This window comes from Anas acuta, chromosome 26 (genome assembly GCF_963932015.1).
Source record: "Anas acuta chromosome 26, bAnaAcu1.1, whole genome shotgun sequence".
NCBI classification, from domain to species: Eukaryota; Metazoa; Chordata; class Aves; order Anseriformes; family Anatidae; genus Anas; species Anas acuta.
Genome location: NC_089004.1, coordinates 5,395,857 through 5,417,127, shown reverse-complemented (window position 1 = coordinate 5,417,127; position 21,271 = coordinate 5,395,857). Strand labels below are relative to the sequence as shown.

At 61.1% G+C, this 21,271-nt stretch overlaps 1 protein-coding gene across 1 annotated transcript in view; it reads left to right on the top strand.

Moving 5' to 3' along the window:
- The window catches only part of EFNA2 (ephrin A2), a 41,154-nt gene extending 20,264 nt beyond the window's left edge, over window positions 1–20,890 (top strand). The window contains exons 2-4 of the mRNA XM_068661563.1: window positions 14,934–15,226; window positions 17,309–17,374; window positions 18,717–20,890. Of these exons, the coding sequence (XP_068517664.1) occupies window positions 14,934–15,226; window positions 17,309–17,374; window positions 18,717–18,838 (481 nt within the window). The 3' untranslated portion in view covers window positions 18,839–20,890. The remainder of the gene's footprint in view (window positions 1–14,933; window positions 15,227–17,308; window positions 17,375–18,716) is intronic.
- The last annotated feature ends 381 nt before the right edge of the window (window positions 20,891–21,271 follow it).

The following is a 21,271-nucleotide window of genomic DNA, read 5'->3' as shown; positions in this document are numbered from 1 at the left end:
GGAAGGGGACGGAGGTCCGGGGCTGGGGGGGAACAAGGGGGATGCCCACCCCCAGCAGCCAAGGGGGTCTGGCAGTGCCCAGGGGGGGTCACCCCAAGGGGATGGGGCAGCTCCCCGTGGTCCTGCAGGCACGGGGACATCCCAGCACCTCCCCTACACCCCGCAGTGGGAGCTGCTGGGTGCTCACCCTGAGCGCACGTGGGGTTCCCCGTGCCTCAGTTTCCCCGCTTGGCACTGGGCTCTTCCCATTTACAGCCCCCGGGAGCAGAGGGGCTGTCGGTGGTCGTGGGAGCCCTGTGGTGCTGGGGTTGGCCCCAGCAGGTCGCTGATGTTTGTAATGCCCCCAGGGCTTGGTTTGGGGGACGGATCTGGGATCTGGGTCAGTGGGACGGGAGGCACCGGAGGCTTCCTGGGGGCTGCCAAGTGATGTGCGGTGCTCACAAGCACCCGGTGTGCTCTGTGCTTGTCCTGGGGTGGGGATGACGACCCCGGGGAGCCCCCCATGGGTTGGGGGCATGCGGAGTAGCCGGGTTTTGGCACGGTCACTGCCCCCTGTGCTGCACCTCGGTGGTGGTTGGGACCCGGGGACAGGGCAGCTCAGCACAGGGGCAGGAGCGCATGGAAGCGGAGGAGAACCCCCGGGGCTGTGCGTTGGGGAGCAGGACCAACGCCACCTCTTGGTCCTTTGGGTTTTTTGGGGTCATTGTCACTGCTGCCTTGGTTTCCCTGCGTGTGGTGCGCACGGGGAGCTCTGCCCAGGACCCATGTCCAGAGCATCCCCAGCCTCTCCCCCAGCTCACGGGTCTGTTGTGTGGGTTTGCGCCCTGAGATGTGCGCCTGTGGGCCCTGGAGGTCAGGAGGATGGAGGCTGGCTCCAAAATCTGCCCAAGCTGCCCTGCAACCTGCTGAGGTTCCTCGGGTCCAAACGCAGCCGGAGAACAAAGCCGAGCTGACGGAGGCCGCGGGTGAGGAGAGGGAACGGCTCTGAGCAGGCACCGCCCGCAGCAGCAGCCTCTGCCCGGGAGCTGCGGCTTCCAAGAAACAGAAAATCAGGAGGGTTTAAAGAAAAAAAAAAAAAAAAGAGAGAGAAAAGTTCCCCGATTACATCTGGTGAAGTGACAAATCTGCCAGGCAGGTGATTATCCTGTGTACGGACGTGCCGAACACAGATGCCGATAGGATTAAAGGGGAAGGGGAAGGGGGGGGGGGAGCTCTCCCCGTTAAACCAACACCTGATAAAAGAATAAACCAGCCGGAGGAAGAGATTGCCTGCGCTGCCAAGGTCGTGCGGGGAGGGGGCGGCTCCCCAGCCCCTTGCCCCCCCCCGGCCCCGGCCGCCCCGTACCCGGCATGCCCTCGGCGCGCTGCTTCCTTTCCAGGCACGTCCCGGGCATCCCCTCGGGACGGCGCAGAAAATTAACAGCAGTTCAGATCTGAGGAACTTTATGACACGTGTATGATAGGACTGAACCAGGGCGTAATTGAATGACGGATGAGCTTCCAAGAGCCACATTTCCAGGGAGTAATGAAAAATAGAAGTGCTATTGACTAAAGGAGCTTTCGGCGGCTGCTCCGCGCGGCGCGGGATGAGCAGGCTGCCGGCAGGGGGAATGCATCAATACGGCAAGTAATAGCTCAGTTATTATAACTCTGGAAATGTCATTCAGGCCTAACCAGAGAACACTAGCTATTAACTAGCCTTAAACAGAGCGCACGAGGCGGGGAGCCCGGCCTGGGAGCTCCCGATAATTATTTTACTTCGTGGCTCCGCTGCGGGGCAGGATCTGGCCCCGTGGCACCCAGGAGGGCGGCTCCGCGCTGCTCCAACACGGTGCAGGGTGGCACGGATTTGGCACGGGTTTGGCACGGGTTTGGCACGGCGCTGCTCTTGGCCCCTCCAGCCACAAGCACGGGGCCGAAACCGCCGCAGCTCCCCCCCCGAGCCTCCGCAGAGGCCGCTGAACGGCGGAGGTGTGCTGGGGGCTCGCAGCCTGCCTGCATCAGGGCACGGTGCGCCGCGGACCCCTGAGGTGTAATGAAAGCCTGTGGGGAGAGCATCAAGTGAACCTAAATGGATTTTCTCCATTAACACAGACCTATCAGCCAGTTATCAGCTCCTCGGCGCTGAGTGCCCGGGGCCTGTGGTCGGAGCTCCTGGCGCTGGGAGTGCTCTCCACCGGCGCGGCGAATATCTGCTGCCACGGCAGCCCCCGCCCCACCAAGCTTGCATGGGACGACGCCTGTGCCCCCTCCCCGACACGCCTGGCATGGTTGTGCCCTTCCCCGTGTGCATTTGGAGCCAGAGCCTTCGGTTTCATTTATGGGGTCATCCAATTTGGGGCACCCTTTGTTGGGACGGTGTCCCCGGTTCAGGACGGCGGGGTGCCGGCGTGGCGGTGGTGCCAAACCAGCCCTCCCCGTGCCCCCCACCCACGGTGGAGGTGTTGGGTTCTGCGGTGAGCGGCAGGAGCGGAGGAAGCGGGTCTCATTCCTGCACACAGCCGCTACCTGCTTTGCAAGTCAGAGTTCATCATTAGCCAGGAAATAATTAATTGTTGGGCAGACAAAAGGCATCGCTCGGCCCCCCCGGGGACCCCGTCAAAGGGAGCTGTCAGGGGCTTGGCGTGATAAATTACGGCTCCGCTGGCTCTGCAGCCCGTCACCGTCAGGGCTGGGGAGAAACGTCCCGCGTCGTCCTTTTGATTGGGGGTCACCGCGGGTCTGGATCCCGTCTGGCGTCCCCTGGCCACAGGGACAGGGACACTGGGGTGGCACAGGGTGTGCGAGGACCAGACGGGGCCACGGGGCTGGGGCAGAGAGGCCGGGAAAGGGGCTGGAGGGCGAGCAGCGTCCGTCCTGGCCGTGTCCCCCTGTCCATCTCCGTGTCCTCCTGTCCCCGTGCGGCATCCCGCTGGTGGCTCGTCAGCATCGGCGGTGTCACTGCGAGGCTGTGCCGGGGCCGGCGCTGTCCCCAGCTCCTGCCCTGTCCCCAGCTCCTGCCCGTCACACAAGCGTGGCCACTCGTCGGCAGCGTGCTGGGAAACCGCTCCCACCGCGCGCGTGAAATCTCCTTCGAATGGAAGCGTCGCAAGGTTAAAAAGTCACCCCTGAAACACGCCACCCCCGGGCTCCCCCGGCTGCGGCGGCGATGCCGCCTGAAAGCAGAGCGGCCGACAGCCGACGTGATGGGGAGAGAAAGGAGGCGAGGCCGGGGCCATGGCCGGGCACCTCCCGCGGTGTCTCCACAGAGGGAAACCCGACCTCGGGTTATTGGAGCCGGGAGCCAAGGGGGGATGGAGGAGGTGACAGGGCCCGAACTTGCCATGTGCCAGGGCTCAGCAGCACTAACGAGGCCAGCCTGGAGCGGGTGAACCACAGGTGGGGCACGGGGGCCGTGCGCCCCATCCCCTTTTGGAGACCCCCAAACGGGCGCCTTTGTCTGGATGCCCAGCGGGGCCCGGCGTGGGCGGTGGGGGGGCCCGGCTGCCTGCAGCAGATAACCCCCGGCGGCTCCCGCCCCGCGCCCCTTATCAGCCGTGTTAATTAGGGCGCTCAGCGTGAGCAGCCTGAGCACGTCTGAGCACGCGTGGCCTCGTGCACGGGGCGGCACGTGTGGCTGCGGGGAGCGAGGCGCCGCGGGACTCGTGCACGGTGCCGGGAGGGGTGTGAACGGGACCGGGTGTGCATGGGGGCGCGCGTGTCGGGCTGGGGGTGCGTGGGGCTGGGAGCGTGCGGGGTGGGGGTGCAGGGTGCTGGGCTGGGGGCGCACACAGTTTGGGCATGGCGGGGACCTGCCAAGCGCGGCAGCCTCGTCTCTTTTCCTCGCCTCCCCGCCGGAGCCCGGTGCCCTGCTCACCTTTGCTGTCAGCCAGCACCGTAAACACCTTCTGCTGCGGCGGCTCGGCCCTGTCCTGAGCCATCTGGCCGCCGGCTCTTGCCGTGCTCTGCTCGCCCTCCCCTGGCCCTTTCCCTGCTCCCACCGAGACCCTCGGCTCCTCTCCCGTCCTCCCCCCAGCACCCCTGGGTGTCGGGGTCCCGGCGGTGCCGCCCGCCCCATCCCACGTGCCCAGCCCGCGGTGCCCCCCGCGTCTCTCCAGGAACGGCGTTGGAGACGAGGCCGCGCGATTGACGGCGCTAACGCAATTATCGGTACATTTTCCAGCCGCCGTCTCTCCGACAATGAATTTCTGATCTGATTAAATTTGCGCGGACCCCGACGGCACACGCAGATGTCTGCCGCCAGCCCCGCAGCCGGCCGGGCTCGGGCGCTCCCGGAGCACGCCGGGGTTGAGGGCGAGGGGTCAGCGTGGCCGGGGACCCCCGGAGCCCCCAGCCCCAAGGGGAGACGGCAGCATCGCCACCGCCAGCGGGGCACTGGGAGATGCCACCCGGCCACGACGCAGAGCGGAGGAGATGGGGATGGTGCTGCTCCATGGGTGAGGAGCACCCAAGGGTGCCCCCAGCTCCCTGCAGGGGGTGTCGGGGGCTTTCCCCTGCGTTTTGCCCCTTGGGGTCCTGCTTTGGCCGGACCCCGCTGCCCGGTCCCGGCAGAGTCCGGCTGCAGGAGGGGCTGGGGGGGGGGATCTGTGCCGCCTGGCTTATTACCGAGTTTAACCTCCAGCCTTCCTTACATGCCACAGTGCCCGTAACTAGTGCAGAGGCTGCTTTTATGTGCAAATGAGGCTTTTTTTTTTTTAATCTTTGACAGAGAATGTGCTGTGTTTACATAACAGAGGGCCCTGGTACTCTGGAGAGGGCCACTGACAGTGCTGGCAGGAGATGTTAAGAAAGATCTAACATTTCTGATCTCTGTTTAGCCAGAGGCGCTGAGAGGCAGCAGGGGAGGGTGGCCGGGGGGCGCCCGGGGGACAGCGGCTCTATTCCTGCTGCCCGGGGCACGGCCACGCAGGGGTCAGGGGCCGTGGGCTGGCCCTGGGGGCTCGGAGCCACCTTTGGGGGCCCTGAGCCACGGGACGGGGCTGTGGGTGCAGGTCTGAGACCCTCTGCGTTGAGGGGGGGGACACAGGCGGTGGCCTCGCGTGGTGGCACGGGACGGCACAAAGAGAGCCACGAGGCAGTGGCATCAGCCTGGCCTTGCCCGTGTCCCCCCAGGGGTGCTGGGGGGGTGACCCAAGGGTGCCCCCAGCACCCAAACCTGCATCAGCTGTGGCGAACCTGGCGGGGAGGGCAGGGGGAGCTGCTGCTGCCCGGTTAAGTGGGAAGCTGACCAATATCCAAAGGCCCGCCAGGTTAAAATGCATTAATTCAGGGTAGTCCGTTAATGGCAGTATTGATTAGTCTCAGGGCTGTGCTAACGAGCAGCCATGTTAATGAGGGGCGAGTGGTGTGAATTGCAGCAGCTGCTGCAGATCCAGGGAGCGGTGATGAGGGGAGGGGGACGCACACCCCAAAAGGGGCTGCGGGGTGCACGGATGGCTCTGGCAGGAGGAAAAGGGGGAATTTCTGTGCCAAAACCCGGATTTCCCAGTGACGCCTGCTGGTTTTTCCTCCCGGAAAGTGAGTAACCCTGTGAGCCGGAGGAAAGCCCGTCCTGTCTGTGCCCGTATCCATCAATCAGCCGCGTGGATCTCTCCATCTCCCCGTCCGGCCGTCTCGTTGTTTCCTCCTGTACTTTGTCATCGCGGCAGCGCCCGGCTACAATCTAATCAGCGCCCGTGTTAAGAGGTCTGCGCCGTCTGCTCGGCTTCGGTCCCAGACCTGGATGTGCTCAAAGCTCCGGCTTCTCTTTCCCAAAGCGTCCTGGTGGGTTTTTGGGGGGCAGGAGGAAGCCGGAGCAGGTTCGCGTTTCTGCAGGGCTGAAATACAGCCTGGGATCTGGTGGCTGCACCCTGAAAAGCTGCTTGGTTTTTGGCCTGGCTGGCTTTTTTCATTTTCTATTTTTTATTTTTTTTTCCTTAAAAATACCAAAAGGCTGAGTTTCTTCACCCTGCCTGTTTGTAGCCCTGTTCCCTGCACAGCGTGGGAGGAACGATGTTCAAATTCACCTTTTCCTGCTGCTTTTCTGTTTCTTGGCGTAACTTTGCAAAACTTGTGCTGCTTTGGGCAGATGCCAGTGCAGGGAGCAGAGGAGCTGGGCTCTGGCTCCAGCAGGTCCCTGCTCTGTGTTGGGGGCACCCATGGGTGCTGAGGGTCTGCGCTCCCCGGCACGCCGACAGCGATGCTCGAGGGGAAAGCGAGGCGAGATCACAATCGGGGCAGAAGGTCTGGCTTGAGGGGTTTCCACCTCTCTTCTCCTGATTTGCTTCCCCAGCACCTTCCACCCAAGACCCCGTCAGGTCCTTAGAGAGAAAGGAACCAAAAACTAAACTAAAAGGAACCAAACTGCAGGAGGGTGCCCGACTCTGACGGTGCCGTGTCTGTGCCCAGAGCCCTGCGGGTGGGGGGGCTGCAGGATTGTGCCCCCTGAGGTCCAGCCTCACGGACCAGATCCTGCCCCAGCTCGGGGTGCTGTGGGTGCCCCTGGGGCAGCTCCTGCACCGCTGCGTTTTTGCCACCTGTTGATGGGAACCTCCCCGATGCGCCGTGTGTCCAGGGCCCTCGGCCGCCGCACGCTGCGGATTCGGCGGGCTCGCGCCTGCATTTAAACAAATTTTGTTTTTTTTTTTTTTTTTTCCCCCCGTTATAAAGTCTTCCAGTTGCCTGCGGGAGGGTGGATTGCTGCTCTTTTTTCTAGATCTGCAAACAGGCTGAAATAATAGCTGCGGGTGTACCCATTTATCTATATGTCTATCTATTCATGCATCCCATCTCATCCCACTCTGTCACCCGGTCCTGTAATATCTCAGCATCTCCCTAAAGCAAAAGATGACAATAAAGTGTAAATGGGGAGTGTTGGCTCTGGAGCATAATGATGGCAATTTAGATGCCAGCCATAATTTTTCCACCGTTGCCCCAGGTAACAGAGCAGTTGTCTCCTGTGGGAGCGCGGGCGAGCCCGGACGAGGTTACCTCCACTCTCCTGTGTCTAATCGCCGCCGCGCGTTTCTCTGGCTGTCATTTACATTTGGAAAAAAAAAGGAAAGGGAAATATCTTTAAATCAAGATGAGTGAGCCTCCGGAGGGCGAGGCTGCACCAGCCTGGGAGGCTCCCCAGCCATGGAGGCTCTCGGCCAGCCCCAAACTGGGGGCGTCACAGGGACTTTGGCCGCCTGCTGCCCACATCCCCCCGGCCATCGGGCGCAGGTTCCCCCGCAGGCGTCGTGGGGCGAGCTGGAAGCGGTTCCCTGCGGTGGGGAAAGCAATCACGGGCAGTAGTGCTGCATGGCGATTTGCATCTCATTATCCACAAGGCGCTGCCCTCCCCAAGCTGCCGGGGGCTGCTCCTTCCCTGGCCCTGCTCACCGTAACCCCATTGTGTGCGTGCAGGGGCCGGGCGCATTCATCTCATAAAAAAAAGTTGTAAAAAAAAAAAAAAAGCCAATTTTGTAAGAAATGAGGTTGGGGTTGGCACTGTGGGTAGCCCTGGCTGCTGGCCTGGGGAGCTCCCATGGGTGCCGCCAAGCAGTGCCTGCTGCGGGCACAGGGCTGGGGTCTGCAGGGATGGAGAAGAGCGCGGAGAGGCGGCTCTCGTGGTGCTTTGGGACCCCTGGGCTGGACCAACGAGGTTTGTACGGGCTCTGCCACGTGAACCTCCTGCCAGTGTTACCCCCGCGTTGCATCCAGCAGCGAGGAGCTCAGGAGTTTTGGCAGAAAAGCTCCGTGCTGGTGGGTGCTGGGTGGAAAAATGCACCAACGACGAATCCACCAGTGCTGGAGGGCAGAGGCTGACCCAGGAGCCAGAACTGGTGACCACCGTTGAGCTTGGCAGGAGCGGGCGATCGAGGGCAGGGTGCTGGTGGCCAAAGGCTGTGGCCACACCGGGATTTCCCCGGCCCCGTGGAGCTGAGCCGGGCGCGCAGCCCCTGCCACGTCCCCACCACGCGGCGCGGCCACGGGCTGCGGCGGGGCTGTCAAACGGCATTAAGCCCAAAGTAACCTCCCGTCGATGGGAGCCGTCACCGTCAGTCCAGATAACTGTAATCGAGCTGCTGAATATGTAGCTGGGATCGGAGTTTTGTAGTTGAGATAAATATTGATATTAAAGCTGTCAGGGCTGGCGAAGTGATGCTTGATGCCGGCTCCGCCGGTTTCTCATTGCCCGACCCGCCAGCTCCCTCTGGTCCCAGCTCTGCACGGCCCCAGGGGGCTCCCCATGTCCCATGGTCCCCTCAAAAAGCAGGGACCATGCCTTGGAGTGCCATGGCTGTGACTTGGTGCGAAAGGGCAACGCCAGGCTTTAGTCCCCAGGGCTGGTGCCCTGCAGGCTGGGACAAGCCGGTGGCACCCAAAGTCCCCAGCCACAGAAAGTTGTCACCACGTCCCTGCACACCTGCCCCATGGGAGACCCCAGTGTGTGGACATGGGGAGACCCAAAGACCCCAAAGAGAGGGGACAGCCGGCGATGCGTGGCGTGGGGCCTTGGTGTTAGTGAGCAGGGGAGGTTCTGGGTGAGGTGGCTGCAGCTGGGACCTGCACGCGCCCAACATGCTCTGAGACCAGCTGAGGGCCAGAGCTCACAGTTTTACTGCTTAGGTCTAAAAAAAATCCATCCCGGACTTTTTTCTGGTGTAACAAATCCATCCTGGAAAATCCGTCCCTGGGCGGGCAGCGGGCACAGGGTGGCACTGGCAGCCCGGCTGGCTGAGCGGAGCAGCGACCGACAGGCACAGGGCTCAGACGCTTGGAAAATAGAAAATGAACCCAAATCCTCCTCTGCCACCCCGTTTTAGGGGTTGTTCCTGCTGGATGTTGCTGGCTGCCACCTTGCCCCTGCTCCTGCGCTCGCAGCTCACCGTTGGAGGTGCTCAGCCAGCAAGTGGGGAGAGCTGAGCGCGGGTCCTCCTGTCCCCAAAAATAACCAAAAAGGGGAAAACCGTCTCCGAACCACCTGCCTGTCCCTGCGGGGTCGTTCGGGAGCCCTCGTGTCCCACAGGTGCCCATCCCTGTCCCTCCTCCCGCTCCCCGCGCTCCCGCGTGCTCCTTCTTTATTTTTTTAATTAGCCGATTCGCTATCTGGCGCTGAAGTGCGTTTCCAGCCACCGCACTCAGGAAACCTCATTAACACAGATCAAAAGGAGCTTTTAATGATTTATAAAGGTGCAGCAGTTTGGAAAAATTAAATAATTTACGTGGTGTGTGTACGGCGGGGTCCCTCAAGACCACATTACAGGCGCACCGTGAGCTGCAGCCGGAGCCGCGCCGCGCTGCCGGAGCGCACACGGTGCTGCACGTCCCCGCCGGGGCCGGGGGCTCGTCGCCTCTGCGTGGCAGGGATGGGAGAGCCGAGGGCAGGGTGGCTCTGGAGCCCTGCCCCACGTCTTGTTCTGGCCATTATCAGCCGGGCTGGGGACATGGTGTCGGTGTGGTTGTCGCGTTTCTGCAGCGCATCGCGGCGGGGCACGGGGAGGGGTTCGTGGGAACAGAGGGGGATTGGAGAAACTTTCTCAGGTGGGAGAAGGAAAGAGAAGCTGCTCTCCCCTGGCTCTCCGGCCATGCAAAACATGTCACCAACGTGCTTATAATAAATACTGGCTGCACAGGACGGGGTGGGAGCCGATGGGGTGCCAGGGTGGGATGGCCAAGAGCAGATGGGTGCAGGCGTTTTGGTGCCGTGGTCTCTGGCTTCATTCACCTGTCGAGTCCCCAGCACAGGCTACGGGACCCCAAAAGCTGCTCCCAGCTCCTCACCCCGCAGGGCAGGATGAGCACCGTGCCAGGCACTAGCTGGGGCTTCATCTGCGTGCCAGCCTCTTTTTGCAAACATGCAGCCCACGTCCCCAGGGCCCCCCCCCCCCCAGCTCCGGGCACCGCACCGCATGCGGGCACCGAATCTGGCTTCGCGCAGGACGCAGCTCCTCTCCGCGGCGTGGTAATGCGGGCTGCCCAAGGAGAAAAAAAGAAACAGACGGGAAAACTCGCTTAAACGCTCCCGGCGTGAAGTCCATTGCCGGCCACGGACGTGCCAGCAACCAGCAGAGCACCAGGATTAATGGAAAAGAGCCGGAGCGCTGCGGAGAGGAGTCACGCGCCCGCGCCTCCTCCCGCGGGAGTAATTCCCCGCCGGCCCCCGTGGGACGGGGGGCTGCCTTTTTGCTCCGTTTTACTGCATTTTGCTGCGTTTTGCTCGTTCCCTGGTGGGGGGAGAGGGGCTGGTGGCGGCGGAGGTGGCTGCTGGTGGCCACTTTGCATTTTCATCAGGTTGTGCTAAAAAAAAAAAAAAAAGACGGCGAGAGCGCGCCGGGCAGGGCTGGGGCTGTTTTCGGGGGGGCCGTGGGGGGGACGGAGGGCTGCTCAGCTTTATTTTGCTCTGTAAGAGGCTTATTACTCCTGATCACGCTGTGACTATTTGAATGACGGAGAATTTCAGCAGATGAAGGTGGAAACGAGAATTTTCTGTGCCCGGCTGCCCCGGGGCCGTGGGACCCCCAGGAGCTGGGGACCCCCAGCACCAGCCCCCCCCCCCCCCCAGCCCCACTCTCGAGCCCCGCGTCGCCTCCCACCCGGCTGCTGGAGCCCGTTCCAGCCCCTTGCTCCTCTGATGGTTGCAAACCTTCTAATTTCCAGCCTCAATTTATTCATGGCCAGTTTATACCCATTTGTTTATGTGCCAACACTGTTCTTCAGCTTAAATAGCTCTTTTCCATCCATAATATCTCCCCCCCCCCCCCCCACAACGTATTTCAGTGAGCGCAATCATATCTCTTTTCAAGCTGTTCGGGAAAGAAAAATCTGAATTATTTAACCCTTGGGACACTGGCTGGGCATGCAGGGTGTAACCAGACCACGAGACAAATGCCCTTTGTCGGTGCACAAGGCTGCTGCGCTCCTTGGGGGCTTTTAGGGGGGGCTGCTGCTGCCTGGAGGGGAAACTGAGGCAGGGGCTGCGGGGGGGGGGGCTCGGGATGGGGTCTGGGTGCTGCGGTGCCCAGCACCACTGCCCGCTGGGCACGGCTGAATCGTGGCCAAGCTTTGTGTTGGGCGCTTCTGGAGGGTTTTGCGGGGCAGGCATGCGAGGGGCGCGGCCGCCGTCCTCCGAGGGTCACCGGGATGTGAATTTAGATGAGATAAAAAAAAAAAAAAACACACAAAAAAACGAGAGCAAGCCGGAGAGCGCGTGTGCTGCCTCGGCAAATAGGGACGGGAAGGATTCAACCTCCCTGCTGGCAGAAATGGCTCGCAGGTGGGGTGCTGAGAGCCGTGGCAGGACGGGGCCGGTCCTGCCGGAGTGAAATCCTTGGCACAGCCACACCGGTGCCACCCTGTGCGTGGAGGGGACCCGCGGGTCCCTGCCCAGCCCTGGCTTCACCCCAGGGTGGCACCTTGGGGCTGGGGGGAGCCAGGGGCGCCTCCTGGAAGAGCCCTGCCTGGACTTGGCCCCGTTAGCCATGGGGTTGTTGGGTCTGGGTGTGGGGTTCAGCTGGGGCGCAGCCGCCCCCTGGTTCCGTCGGGTTGCAGAAAAAGCCTTAAAAAAAGAAAAGTAGAGAGCGAGGGTTGGCGTGACGTCTCCCGAAAGCAGCTTTGTCATCGGGTGGGCTCTTGGAAGGCTTTTCTTCCTCCCCGGTGAATGTCTGAGAGGGAAAATCTGGGGGAAGGAGCCCCCACGGCCCCCAGCGCTGCCCTGTCCTTGGCCAGCACCGCGCGGGGACCCGGCGGGGGGCAGCGGGGGCCGCTTGGTTCCTGATGTTTTATTCCAGGCAATTTCACTCCAATGGATTTCCGCTCTTGTCATGCAAAAGGAGAGGCAGTGAGGGCCGGGAAAGTTCTCAATTAACGGCCAGGGACGTGGATGGGGAGCGAGGGCAGGGCGGTGGCACTGGGCAGGCACTGGGGCACCCCGAGAACTCCCCCGGTGCCCCCCACAGCCGCCCCCATGTGCGGATCCCCCTGGGGAAGGGTCCCTGGAGCTGGGGGCTGTGGGATCGGGGCAGCCCCGTCCCCTGCCCCGCAGAGCTGCCGGGCTGTCAGGCAGCGCTAACGGTAACGAATGCCCCTAATGAAGCACCCAATTAGCCGGGATCCCAGCCCTAATGGTAGCTGACAGAGCTGAAAGCCTCGCGGAGCCGATTGTCAAGCGCAGCATCCCACCGGGGTGAGCGCCGAGGCCGCTCCATTCATCTCTGTCAGGGAGAAGCCAGGCTCCCGCGTTAACCCTTGGGCGCTGGGCGAGCTCCGGGCCCCCACGGCCCCAAACCAGCCCCCACGGCCCCAAACCAGCCCCCACGGCCCCAAACCAGCCCCCACCCAGTCCCAGCACCAAGGCGGGCACCGGTAAATGGTGAAATCCTCCACGTGGCACGGGGCCTGTGCCGGATGCGCACAGATCCCACAAAGCAGCCCCTGGTGCGGGTGGGTGCTGAGCACGGGGACGTGGTGCTGCTTCCCCCAGCTCTGGCCACAGCAGGACGCGGGGTCCCCGCGTTGTGCGGAGGGGCTGGGCCAATGCCATATCCAAAATTCGCAGGATTACGGCAGGATTTACTCACCGGGGAGGTTTTCATTCGGCATGACCTCGGCAGCCCCACTGCGGATGGGATGCCCGTGCCCCAAAATTCCCCGGGGAGCCATCACATCCCCTCCCTCCAGGCTGCAGCATTTTAACTTTATTTTTATTTTATTTTATTTTTTCTAATGTTTTATCTTACAGCTGGCCCATGGCAGCTCAGCACCACGAGCGGGTACCGAGCCAGGCGCACGCAGCCCACCAGGGAACGTGCCAAAACTGCCCGGCTCGGCTCAGCCCGGCCAAAATCTGCTCTTTTTTTTTTTTTTTATATATAAATTTCGAAGCAGACGAATTAGCGATGTGCCTCGTTTAGACAGTTCAAATCCCACTCATTTTAATTAGCGCGGCCTGGCAGCCCTGCTGCGGGTATTACACGGGGCGACAGCGCGCTTTCCAGGTGGCGGGTTTTTAAAATGCTGTTGACATTTCGCGGACCGAATGCCTTAAACGATAACAAATTAACAGACGGCTCCGTGCGTGCGCGCCGCTCCGTGTCTGGCTCCGCGGGAGCTCCCGACAGCAGACCCCAGCCCGGGAGCGCGCCCGGGATTTACGGGGTGGGGAAGCAGCCGGGGGGGGATCGGGGGCACCAATAAAGCTTTGCTGGCAATGAAAAGCTGGGAGGGGTCCGAGACGAAGTCACCCCGAACCTGGGGTGCATGGGGATGGATGGGGACGTGCCCTGCCTGTCCTGTCCCCAGCCCTGTCCCCACAGCGGCACGTGCCCCGTGTGCCATCCCCGTGTCCCCATGTGCCATTGCCTTGTGCCATTGTCCCATCGCCCTGTCCCCACATCCCATCCCTCTGTCCCTGCATCCCATCGCCCTCTCCATAAAACATTTCCATAGCTTTATGTGTCACTTTGTGCCTCTGGCCCTAAAAGCGCCAGGCTGAGCAGATTTATGGCTGGGGGGGGGACACCATCCCGGTGCCATCAGGCTGGGGGGCTGGGATTTCGCTCCTGCTACCCCCTCCCTCCCACACACCCGCAGTGTCCCGTCCTTGTCCCCAACCCAAGAACCCCCCAGGGCAGTGGGACAGGAGCTGGGGGGGCGCCGTGCCCAGGCTGGGCTCCTCTGCTCCCCCCGCAAAGGCAGAGCCCTCCCCTGGCCCCGGGAGCGCCCAGCCCCGTCCGCGCCATTTATCACAGCTAATCAGCTTTAATTCAGCAATTTGTCAGTCCGGCAAAAGCCCTTGGAGTTGGCTGATTTTTTTCCCCAAAAATATAATTATTATTATTATTCCCCTGATAAGCGTGGGCCCTTCTGTTGCAATCGCCTTAGCTTGGCTTTTAATAACAATCATTAAAATAAATAATTTTTTTTTTAAATAAAAGGAAGAGAGAAGAGCTTTTTATTTTTTTTTTATTGTTTTGTGTGTGTTTGAAATTGTTTCCCAGTAAATCGCGGCCCTTTGTATTAATTTTACATTTTCAAATGTTACCTTGCCAGGGGCAGGGTTGGCACAACCGACTCGGAAAAGGAGAGGGAAGGAGAGCGAGCAAAGCCCTTCTCCTTAATTAGCGCCTGTCCCTGTGTGATCAGAGTGCTTATGAGGCAGGTAATGAGCTGGATGGCGGCTCCGCGCCGCCGCCCGGCTCCTTCGGCAGGGCTCAAGGACCAGAATCCCCGTCCTGGCCCCCCCCCTCATCCCTTTTGGGGTGCCTTTTTGGGCACCGGTGGTGATTTGGGGGGTGCGCTGGGGTGCGCAGCGTCGTCGGTGTGTTTGGGGCATCTGTGTGATGAGTTTGAGCCAGCCTCAGCCCGGGTGGTTTTGGGGAGCACCGGGGGGTGTCCGTGGGCAGGATTGGTGTGGGGGGGGCACAATGCGGGACACATATGGGACATGTGGTGCTGGGGGGAGCGGTGCTGCAGGAGCCTCAAGTTAATTAGCAGAGAAAACTCATCACAAGGTGGGGGGAATAAAGGAGAAGCACCAGGTTGGCTCCTGGGGGGGTGCAGGGTTGGGCCGGGGGGGGCCCAGGGTGCCAGGGGCAGGGGCCGGGTGCTGCTGTGGGGTGGGAGCCGCCGAATGCAGCAGGGCCCTCTTCGGCTCCGCTAATCCCTTAATCTCTCCGATAATCAGTGCCAAAAACGCAAATTACAACGGGATTGCGGCGCGCATCGGCGCTAATCCCAAAAGGGCTGATGCTTATCGCGGTGAATAAGGATTTTTTTTATTTTTTTTTTGCTCCTCGGTACCGAGTATCCCCCGTTTATTAATCCCACAACACCGAGGCGCCGGGTTTAATCTCCTGAGGTCGATGCTGGGGAGGGGGGGACCGGGGCGATGAGGTTGGGGAGGGGGTGCGGGGCCCGCGGAGCTTTTTTTGGGGGGGGGATGCAGGGTGCTAACACCGAATGTGCCACAGGTTCCACCGCGGGGACTACACGGTGGAGGTGAGCATCAACGACTACCTGGACATTTACTGCCCGCACTACGAGGAGCCGCTGCCCGCCGAGCGCATGGAGCGCTACGTCCTCTACATGGTCAACTACGAGGGGCACGCGTCCTGCGACCACCGGCAGAAGGGCTTCAAGCGCTGGGAGTGCAACCGCCCCGACTCCCCCAACGGGCCCCTCAAATTTTCCGAAAAGTTCCAGCTTTTCACCCCCTTCTCGCTGGGCTTCGAGTTCCGGCCCGGCCACGAGTACTATTACATCTGTGAGTGGGGGGCTGCCGGGGTTGGGGTGGGGTGGGGTGGGGGGGCTGAATGCTGCACCCCAAAATCTGCCCCAGGTGTCCTGAGCGAAGGGGAGCAGCGGCCGCGTTGGCTGCCCAAAATGCTGTAAATGCCCCCAAATCTGGGCACGTGGCAGGATTGGGCCCCCCCTTTTAATTCCCGGAGTGGCTGGGCTCAGGGGTAGCAGTAGAGGAGGAGGAGGAGGAGGAGGATGAGGATGAGGAGGAGGAAGAGCTGCTCCAGCCTCGGGAAAATAAGCTAATGGGCTCGGATCGGGCGCTGGGAGCCTTGTGATCAATAAAGGGTAAAAAAGTAAAAAATAAATTAGAAACCGTGACCCCCCAGCACCCGCCGGTGTCACGGGGAGGCAGGGACGCCTCTCTCCTCGCTCAGGAGCTGCCCGGCCTGCTTATCTCCCTTATTATTTCTCCCCCTTTTTCCTAAAGCATCTGTTTTCAGCCCACTTAATTTGTTCCTTTTATCTATATTAAATTACCATTTTCCCCCCTCGCTCTCTCCCCCTGTAAAATGTCACTCGCGAAATAACGGCAGCTACAACTCTCTCTCCCCCCCCCCTCCTGCCCCAGCCCCGTTTTATTTTTTTATATATTTTTTTTTTATTTTTAATGTCGTTAGGGAGAGATTACACAGAAGTAAATGGTGAAGCTGATCATTGCTAAACCGGTTAGGATTCATGTCATGCGGAACATTAGAAATTATGCCTCTTTGAGGAACCGTATTTAGCAGACATGAAAGAAAAGAAATTACCTCCTCCTCGCGCCCGCGGATCGGGATGCCATTAACCTCGCGGGCACAGGGCTGGGGCCGTGCTCCTGCGCGGGGCCAAGGTCGTGCGCTGGCCCTGGGGACGGGGACGGGCACCGCGGGCTCTGTGCATGGTGCCAGGCGCCGGCGCCGTGACCTTCCCGAATTTCGGCAGTCGTGGTCCCTCCAGGGCGCTGCACGAGGGAGGAAAAGGAGAGGAGAAGTAACGGGCGCTCCGGCACCGCTGCCCAGACCCCGCTCCATCAGTGGGGATGTGGTCCTGGTGTGGATGCTCATTTTGGGGTCCCCAGAGCCCGCCGTGTCCCCCCCGGAGCTGGCGTGCCCGGAGCCGCGCGTGCCAAGCAGGGTGGCCCCTTGCTGCCAGCTCTGGCACAAGCCCCATCCCAATTCCCCCTTCTTCCAGCTCAAATTAAACTTTATTGCGAGTACCGCGCTCTTCCCTTCTTTAATTCAAAAAAAAAAAAGGAAAAAAAGAAAATTAAATTCCTATAAAAACACATATATAAAAATCACATTTTCTAATATTGCGAGGGGACTTGCACCGAGATAATTATTGCAATTACTCCCTTTGTCTCTCCCATCGAGTATTAGTTTTGCTCTGCCTTCAGCCTCGTTTTGCCTGCGAGGGAGAGCCACACAGACCTGCCCTCGCTCTCACCCTCCTTGGTGGCACGGGGGGGGGGACAGGACAGAGGCCACCGGAGAGCCACCAGCGGGGAGCGGATTTGGGCAGGGGGCTCCTGTGGCACACATCGGCTGGAATCACCCCGGCCATGCCATGGGGCTGGGCATTGCAGACCTGGAGCCCCGACCCCGTTCCCTTCCCCGTCCCCATCCCAGGGGTTTGGGGCTGTGGGTGGGTGGCAGAGCATCACCGCCAGCACCCCGGGGTGCCACCGTGAAACCTGGGGCTTCCCCGGTGGTGACGGTGACACCGACACCGAGCCCTCGCCCCTTCCTCTGCTCTGCCCTCGTGTTCTGCAAGGCATTAATCCCACATGAGAGCCCACGGAGCTGCTGGGGGCATCCCGAATATTTGCTGCTGGTCGCTGCCAGCTGCACTGGGACCAGTAAATGCCCTTCACTGGGCTGCACTGGAGCAGGGCAGGGCCAGCCCCAGCCCTCCCGTTATAAAGGGTCCCTGCTCCGAGGGGGTCCCTGCTCCAAGGGGTCCCTGCTCCGAGGGGGCTCTGCTTGTCCCCAAGGGGGGCTGTGGGGTCCGAGCTGCTGCCTCGCTAATGGGGTCACTTCTGTCTCCCCTTTTTGCTTCCCCACAGCCGCGTCCCCCCCGAACATGGTGGACAGGCCCTGCCTCAAGCTGAAGGTTTACGTTCGGCCGACGAGTAAGTGAGCGCCACGGGGCCGTGGGGAGGGGGCCGTGGGGGGCAGCTGCCCTGCGGGGTGGGCTGCTGGCCCCTGGGGGCTGCTGCTTTCAGGTGCGGGTGAGGGGGGACCTCTGGTTTCTGTGGGATTTGGCTGCGTAAAAGTGGCTTTAAGGGAGGGGAGGTTTTGGGGCAGGGGCTTTGGGGAAGCGCAGACCCCTATGGCTGCATCCTGTCCCCACGGCACACCAGGTCCTGGGTGACCCCCGGTGTCCCCAGGGTGGCACTTTTGAATCACCGAGGTGCAGGGGGCTGCGAGCACCTTGGGGACAAACCCTGCTGGTGTCATGGGACTTGGGGGTGCCCCCATCCTGCCCAAAAAAACTCCTCTGCGGGGTCCGTGCCCGGAGCCATGGCTGGCGCAGGGCGAGCGCCTCGCCTGGGCGGCTGCCGCCTGCCGCTGGGTTTCAGAAAGGGGGAAAAAAAAATAATAATCTCTGCACAGTGGCTACTTTTCAGAATCAAATAACTCAGCCATTTAAAAAAACAAATTAATAATTTTCTTCTCCTGTTAACGTGTAATTAGCAAATGGCAGCAGCTCTCCCTGGGGAAGGGCTGAGTGCCTGCGAAATGTCACCATTTAAAAGGATGTCTTTCTTTTTTTTTTATTTGCATGGCTTTAAAATAAAACCCAATATAATGAAACCATCTGTAAAAAATCATTCTGTTTTGTTCAGGACTAGGGCATAATGGGGGAAAAAATCTCTCCTGATATAATTTTTTTTCAGTATTTTAATAATATCGGGATTTTATTATGTGGGTGCCTTGCAGAGGCGAAGGGCTGCCTTTGTGCGGCCGTGGCACAGGCACTGCTCGGGGGGGGGACACCGGGCCCCCAGGGGATCCACTCCAGACCCTGGGACCTTTTGCATCTGCAAGCACCGGGCCCTGGATGAGAGGGGTCCTGGGTGACCCCACGCGAGGACCCTGCAGGATGGGGACAGGAGGAAGGGGCAGGGGCAGGCGCTGCTTTTTTTCTGGCTCTGTAAAAAAAAAAATCCTTAATCCGGTGATAAACACGAGAGAGCAGAGCCCGGGGAACGCGCTAACAGCCTTAGCCATAATTTAACTTCTTTTCTGGCCACGCGCCGCTCTGCCACCCGGCGTGGTGCCGGATCGCCGGGCTGGTGTCACGCAGCTGGGACAGATCCAGCCCCGCTGGCATCCGAGCAGCCGGGGAGGTTGGGCAGGGAACGGGGGCCCTGGGGTGCCAGGCACCAGCGGGGGTGCCGAGCATCGCCCGCCGTGCACCGGAGGGGGGGGCTCAGCCATCTCACACCTCCCTTCTCCTCCCTCCCGCAGACGATTCCCTCTACGAGTCCCCGGAGCCCATCTTCACCAGCAACAACTCGTGCTGCAGCCTCAGGGTGCCGCACGCCGCGCTCGTGGTGGTGCCGGTCTTCTGGACGCTGCTGGCCTCCTAGCGCCGCGGGGCGAGGTGCGGGACGGAGCGGGGCTGTGCTGCCGGCCAGGAGCCCCCCGGAGCCCCCCGCAGCAGTGCAGCGCCCCGGGGGAGCGGTCCCGCACCGGCGGCGGTGGAACCGGGATGGATCCTGCCCCCGCGTGTGCGCGCCTCGAGGGCTCCCTTCCCTGCAGCTCGCTCGGCTCCGGCTCCCCCGTAGGATGTTGCTTTTTACATTTCTAGACCAAATATAGAGTCCTGATTTTTGATTTTTTTTTTTTTTTCCGATTTTTTTTTTTTTATTTTATTTTGGTTGGCTCTGTTTCAGTCCAGGCTTCCCCGTGTCAGACTGAACCGCACGGGGGGGGCCCCGGGCGCTGAGCCCCTCTCTCCAGGGGGGCCGCGGTGGCCGTGGCACGCTGCCTTCGCCCGGCACGGCGAGACGGACGCCACCACGGTGCCGATGGCTCTGCGGGCACGGACTCCTTCCCAGCCGGGCCACCCCTCCTGCAGCAGGACGTCGCAGCGCACGGGGACGGGGGACCCCGATGGACACGAGGCCGCTGGGGGGGTCCCGGAGCTGCGAGCCCCCTGGGGTGACCCCTCCCCATGGCTCGCACTGTGGATGTCACCTCCGTCCCCGTGGGGCGTCTCCGCCAGCAGCGAAGTGGCAGCACCCACGGGGAGCCCTGGGGGTCCCGGGTGGCACCGGGAGCCCCCTCGGGTGCTCGGCTGGATCTGGGGCTGGAGCAAGGCCGACCGCTGCCCCCCCCCCCCGGTGCTGCATCCCCTCCGTGTCAGCCCAAGCACCGCCTGTGCCCCCCCGGGGGCTGGATTCCCCCCCAGCGCCAGGATGGAGCAGCTTTTTGGGTCTGCACCCCGTCCTCCTCGCCGCCTCCCAGGTGCTCGTGGCCGTGCAGGCTCATCCCCTGCATTGGCCATGGGGGGCGGAGGACAGGGGACCCCCCCCATGATTGTCCCCCCGCGCTCCGTGCGGGGCTGGCACCGGGGCCGCGGCTGCGCCGGGCTTTGGCTTGTTCTCCTCTTCTTTATTCACATCCAAAAGAAAACCACGGAAAAAAACCCATCGGCCCCAAAACGCAGGGGGTGGGAGATGAACCAGAGAGGGGCCCAGCCCCTCCTCGCCTTAAATCCAGGACTGTCCCCCCCTCCCGGGGGGGCTCACGCCGGGGGTGGTGGCCCCGGGACGCCGGTTTTGCCCGCGCCGAGCCCTTTCCATGGACCTTTTCCAGCCCCGTCTCTTTTCTCCGCGGGGGCCCGGGGGCCGCTCCGCTCTGTAAATACAGCCGGCAGGCGCTATACTGTGAGCGTTTTTTTATGTATTGTTGAGAATGAATTTTATGGAAGGGTTTATTTTATTTTTATTTGATTATTTTTATTTTTTAGACTAGGACGCTGAAATCTCGCAATAAGCTCATCTCAACCATCCAAAAAAAAAAAAAAAAAGAGAAAAAAAATGAAAAGAAAATGACAAAACGATGATTAAAAAAAAAAAAAAACGCATTCCCCGCCACCGCCCCCCCCCTGTCCTGTCCCCGTCCCCGTCCCCCCGTGTCTTGACCAGGTCGTGGTTCTCGAAGGCAAGCGGAAGCATCGTGGTTCTCCTGGCACCGGTACCCCAGGGGGGCGAGGGGGGGACCGGGGGCCGTGCCCGGGCACCGCTCCAGCACCGCCGGGCTCGCAGGGGAGTGGCGACGGCAAAACCTGGCCTTCGGTCTGTGTTTTATATATATATAGATTATATATATAAATATCTATATTGTGTACAGCGACTGTGAGAGAGTTAAAAGCAAAGGGAGGCAGCAACACTTGCAGGGAGCTCTGAGCAGAGGCGAGGGGGGGGTGAGGGCTGGGGGGGGGTCGCTTGGGTCGGTTTTTTCCCTTGGGGGCAGCCCGCTGTCGGCGCTGGTTTTGCGTGTTGGTCTCCGTCCCGCCTAGCTTCGTCCTTAGCCACGCCGCTTTCGTCCTCGACGTCGTGCTGATGGTAACCGGATCACCACCTAATTTGGATTCTGTATTTTTTTATAATAAAATAAAAATAAATGTCATGTGAGGCCCTGGCTTTCGAGAAGTGCCTTTCCCTCCCGCCGCCACCACCGGGCTCCGATCCAAAACGTGCCACCGGTCCGGCCGCCAGCAGCACTGGGAGGCACTGGGGGGCACTGGGAGGCACTGGGAGGCACTGGGGCACAGCAGGGTGGCCGCGCTCGGCTCCTTCCCCACTCCCAGCGCCGCCCTCCCCACCGGTGCGAGGGGGCCGTGCCGCCAGACCGCTCTGCTGGGTGGTGCGTTAATTACGGGAAGGATTTAATTACTCTGTTAATGAATAATAATGGATATTAAATTAATTAATATGCGATTGTTGATAGTACTTAATTATGGGAGGCAATGCAGCCCGGTGGGTGGGCGCTGCGGGCTGGGACGTGGCTCTCCG